Source organism: Nicotiana tomentosiformis, chromosome 2 (assembly GCF_000390325.3).
Source record: "Nicotiana tomentosiformis chromosome 2, ASM39032v3, whole genome shotgun sequence".
Taxonomy (NCBI): Eukaryota; Viridiplantae; Streptophyta; class Magnoliopsida; order Solanales; family Solanaceae; genus Nicotiana; species Nicotiana tomentosiformis.
Window position 1 is genome coordinate 192,536,125 of NC_090813.1, and position 5,107 is coordinate 192,541,231.

Genomic DNA, 5,107 nt, shown 5'->3' on the forward strand with positions numbered 1-5,107 from the left:
CTATGTAGCCTCATCCTTGGAAAGATTTTCCCACTGAGCTAGGACTTGGGTAGCACCTTTGTTGCCCTTCTTCATAATTCGGCGACCTAAGATGGCTACTGGTTCAGTCAAGACTTGACCATCATCAGTGCAAATTGGTGGCTCCTTCGATGGTTGCACATGATTTCCCACTGCCTTCTTTAACTGAGATACATGGAAAACGGGGTGAATTTTTGATCCCAATGGAAGCTTGAGCACATAAGCGACCTTGCCAATTTTGCGGAGCACTTCAAAAGCCCCATAGAATTTAGCTGCCAACTTCAAATTCCGGCGGATTGCCACTGATGTTTGACGATAGGGTTGTAATTTCAAAAACACCAATATCTCCAACTTTGAATTTTCTATCACTTCTCTTGGAATCAGCGTAATGCTTTATCCTATTTTGTGCATTGGTCAGATTGTCCTTGAGAATCTTGTTGAGTAACTGTCTTTCTCTCAAGATTTGATCTACTGACTCCAATCGTGTCTGTGCCACTAGCTCAAAAGAGGGCTGAGGATGGTCGAAGCCGTAAAGAGCCTTGAATGGTGTCATTCCTATTGCTGACTGGTAGTTCGTGTTGTACCAAAATTCTGCCATAGGAATCCACTTACTCTAATCACGTGATTTGTGGCCTGTCATGCATCTCAAATATATTTTCACACATTGATTTAATCTCTCTGATTGGCCATCGGTTTGTGGGTGATATGCCGAGCTCAAACGTTGTTCCACTTGTATCCCCTTGAGAAGCTCCTTCCAAAACAAGCTAGTAAAGATGGGATCTCTATCTGAAAGGACAGAGCTTGGAATCCCATGCAATATGTTGTCTAGGAACAACTGAGCTATTTGTGTTACATCATAAGGATGTGTCAGGGAAAATAGATGAGCATACTTGGTGTACCTGTATATGACCACTATGATTGAGTCCTTCCCGTGTGACTTAGGTAGGCCTTAGATGAAATCCATGGTGAGGTGTTCCCAAGCCTTCGAGGGTATTGGTAGTGGCTGTAAAAGCCCTAGATAAGGCACATGCTCCCTTTTGTTTCTTTGGCATGTCATATAAATTTTCACCACTTCCTTCACGTCCTTCCCTAGAGTAGGCCAAACGAAAATGAGCTTTACTCTTTTTTGTGTTGCTATAATACCAGAATGCCCTCCCCATGGTATAGCGTGCAATTGCTCAATGATGGACTTTCTCAATCCTTTGTTGCTGCCCACCCAAATTAAACCATTGAACCTAATGATCCCTTTTTTCAATGTTATATTTGGAATTACGCTTGCATCCAAACTTAGTTATTTAATGATGTCTTGGGCTTCAACATCTTCACAGTAACTTTCCAGCACCTCTTGTACCTATTTGGGTTGAACTATAGTAAGACCATTCCATTCCTCCATAAACTCTTATTTTCTCGACAGGGCATCAGCCACAACATTATCTGCACATTTCCTGTAATGGATCTCATAACTCAAGCCCATTAGTTTGGAAATCCCTTTATGCTGTAGTGCTGAGGTTATTCGTTGATCCTTTAGAAACTTCAAGCTGAAATGGTCCGTCCTAATGATAAAATGATTGGGTTGGAGATAATGCCTACATTTCTCGACTGCTAGCAACATGGCTAACAACTCTTTTTCATATGTTGAGCGACCCAAATGTCTTGGACTAAGCCCTTGACTGATGAAAGCAATTGCTTTATGGTTCTGCATTAGTACTGTAACACCCCGGAAAATTTTGAAGAACTTAAGTGTAAAGCCCGGTAAAATTTGCAAAGAAAATAATGTTTTATGGTGCCGGACTAAGCTTATGATTTGAACAATGCATAGGAAAGTAAAAGAAAATTTTTGGCGAAAAAGCGCATTTCTGCTGTCCATTATGCGACTGCAGAATCACTCTGCGGACCGCATAATGGCCGCAGAGTGAGACAGTTAATTGGGTCAGTTGGAAGCAACTATGCGGTCGACTATGCGACCGCATAAATGTTATGCGGTGCATTATGCGATCACATAACAGTTATGCGGACCGCATAGTGTCCGCATACACATACAACCTTTTTGATCATTTTATCAGCAATTATGCGACCGATATGCGGTCCGCATATCCATTATGCGGTCGCATATGCGACCGCAGAACTGTTCCGGAGCTCTATTTTTGGGTTTTTAAAACCCGACCCTATTTCGTTAAATACATTCTTTGGATCATTTTTGAGCTATTATCTGATATTTTAGAGTGTGAGAGGGTGCCCTAGAGTGAGAAGGTGCTCTCCAATAATTATTCTTCAATTCTTGCACAAGTTTTGGAAGATTGAGAAGGGAAACTCACTAGGTCTTCATCCTAGAGGTAAGATTCTACACCCTAACCCTCAATTTCGAATTTTGTGTAGAAATGGATAATAAGCAAGATAATTTCTGGGCAAGAGGGTTGGTTATTTTACATGCATGTGTTATCAAAGGGTGTAGAAAGATTGTTGAGCTAAAAATGGTAAAGGTTGGGTTGTGGGATGATGGAATCGTCCATGAAAGGACCTTGAAACCTTAATGCACATCTAGTATTTGATAAAATGCTCAAATGAGCTAGAACCATGATCATCTTCCCAATTTTGGTTCAATTTATTATATTTCTAAAATAGATTAAAGTTGCTAAGAATTCCAGAATATTTAGAGTATAAGGAAGCTCAAGTGAGGTATGTTGGTTAAACTCTTCTCTTAAAATTGAATTCCACGATATTCATGTAAATTATGTAAGTCCCGAGTGATTCATTATGAAATTGGCTATTCCGAGTAAGATTGGGTTGAAAAATATATGTTCAACAAGCATCCAAAATGCTCTATTCATGTTATGTTACCAATTGAGGATGTGTTAAAATATGGGTTGTGCATTAATAATATTTCGACTTTAAGTCAAGTTTAAATGAAGGCTATTATGCCAAATTTTATGAATTATCTCTATGTGCATTAGACTCTAAATTGCTCACATGTCTACTACACACTTTGATTTGAATTGTGTTTATTGTTGATGATGAGGATGATATTTGAAATTGATAATGTGAGCATGAAATACTGAATATGGCCAACGTGCCAAGAATGATCTTATAATTATGGCCACTAGTGCCAATGAAATGAAAAGATGTGAAAGTATTATGAAATGCGATGATTGATATAAAAAGGTTGATGTCTCAAATAAGACGGCCTAGCCGATCGGGTCGTGATCGGATACCATGCCGCACACATGGTAGTGATTGTGCTGGAAATTATAATTGAAATGGTAATTGTGGTTGATGTCTCTAATGAGATGGCCTAGCCGATCGGGTCGTGATTGGACTCCGTGTTAAAGACGGTGATATTGATATTGAGAGAAATTATGATTGATGTCTCTAATGAGATGGCCTAGCCAATCGGGTCGTGATCAGACTCCGTGCTAAGAGTACGGTGGTACTGGTATTGTGAATAATGGTATTGTGGAGAATGGTATATCGATACTAAAAATCTCCCAATGTGAGATATGAAAATTAATTTGAACACTGTCTTGATCCTAAATTGAGGTTTGATGTTGATTAAGGCTTTCATTGATATTATGATAATCTTATTTGTATTATTTGTCATTATATTGAGAGGGTGTTTAGTTATACATACTAGTACTATTCGACAATACTAACGTCCTTTTGCCGGGGGCACTGCATCTTTCAATGGATGCAGGTGGTTCCATTGCAGGAGATATTGGTCAGTGATAACCGTGAACCTTCTTCCCAGCTGACTTGGTGAGCCCCACTTCATTCCGGGATCATGAATTATTTGTACTTTGTGTATTCTGTTTGTGGTATAGCAGGGGCCTTGTTGCCGGTATTGTCATTGTACTCTTATTTATCTATAGAGGCTCCGTAGACATAATATGGGTTGTGTATTGGTGCTGGGAAAAGAAAAACTATGTTATGTTGTGGACGTATAACTTGTCCATTTGAGACTTTAAAAATGATGAAACTATTGGAAATGAATTGGTATTGTAGACATGAACACATTTTCGTCTAATTAATGCTAATATGTATTACCTCTATTCATGGATGAGTTTGGGTAGAATGAAATCTAACAGGCTTGCTCGGTCGGGTTCATTCGGTTGAGCGCCGGTCACGCTCCTCGGTTTTTGAGCGTGACAAACTTGGTATCAGAGCCTAAGGTTTTAAAGTGTCCTAGGATGTCTCGGAGCCGTGTCTAGTAGAGTCCTTATTATCAGTGTGTTGTCGACCACATCTATAATTAGGATGCTACATGGACATTTAGGAATAATACCCTTCTTTCATGTTCTTGATCGTGCGATAAAGCTGGTTGTAAGATTGTTCCTCCTTTAACTCCTGAGTTGCTCTAATTTTCAGTACATGGCGCCTAAGAAGAAGGCAAGAACTGGCCAAAGAGCCAATGTCACCTCAGGAGTGACATTTGATCCTATAATTGATGATGCAGGTGAACACCCGAGGAGTGAGAATATTCCTCCAGCTACTACACTGCCTGACTCTACTACAACTGATCAGACCGCACCTGTCCCTACACCTACTAAGGGTGCAACGGTCCCTCCAACTGATATACCGGTTCCACCTCCAGTTCCAGCTTCTGAGTCTGGTGTTTCTGATGTTGATCTTAGCGAAGCCATACAAATGTTGGCTCAAATAGTGTCTTCCCAGACCCAAAGGTCAAATGTTGCACCCACTTCTTCTAGTCAGCCAGGGGATTCTACTGGTTCCAGGGTGAACAAGTTTCTCCAGTTGGATCCTCTAGTGTTTACGGGTACTAACCCAGAGGAAGATCCCCAGGATTTTATTGATGAGATGCACAAGACTCTCAGAGTTATGTGTGCTACTGAAACAGAGGCAGTGGAATTGGCCTCCTACCGCCTGAAAGAGGTGGCATATTTTTGGTTTGAACTATAGGAGGAGTCCCGTGGAGAAGGGAGCTCTCCGGCGAGGTGGGGTGAGTTTGCCGATGCCTTCATTGATAATTTCTTGCCTGCCGAGACTAAGGCAGCCCGTGCTACTGAGTTTGAGAACTTGAGGCAAGGTAGCCTGAGTGTGTGGGATTACCATATGAGATTTGCGTACCTATCTAAAT

The 5,107-nt window shown here is 40.8% G+C and overlaps 1 protein-coding gene across 1 annotated transcript; it reads right to left on the bottom strand.

Annotated features, from left to right (window-relative positions):
- Positions 1–571, bottom strand: LOC138906307 (uncharacterized). Its single transcript, XM_070194841.1, has 2 exons — positions 358–571; positions 1–266 (listed from the first exon to the last, which is right to left on the bottom strand). Exons 1-2 carry the CDS (start codon positions 569–571, stop codon positions 1–3), a joined length of 480 nt encoding a protein of 159 aa, XP_070050942.1.
- Positions 572–5,107: the final 4,536 nt, after the last annotated feature.

Coding starts and splice junctions, on each gene's coding strand:
- LOC138906307 (XM_070194841.1), bottom strand. CDS start 571: ATGACACCATTCAAGGCTCTTTACGGCTTCGACCATCCTCAGCCCTCT. Junction 267..357: donor ATTCAAAGTTGGAGATATTG/GTGTTTTTGAAA, acceptor GGGCTTTTGAAG/TGCTCCGCAAAATTGGCAAG.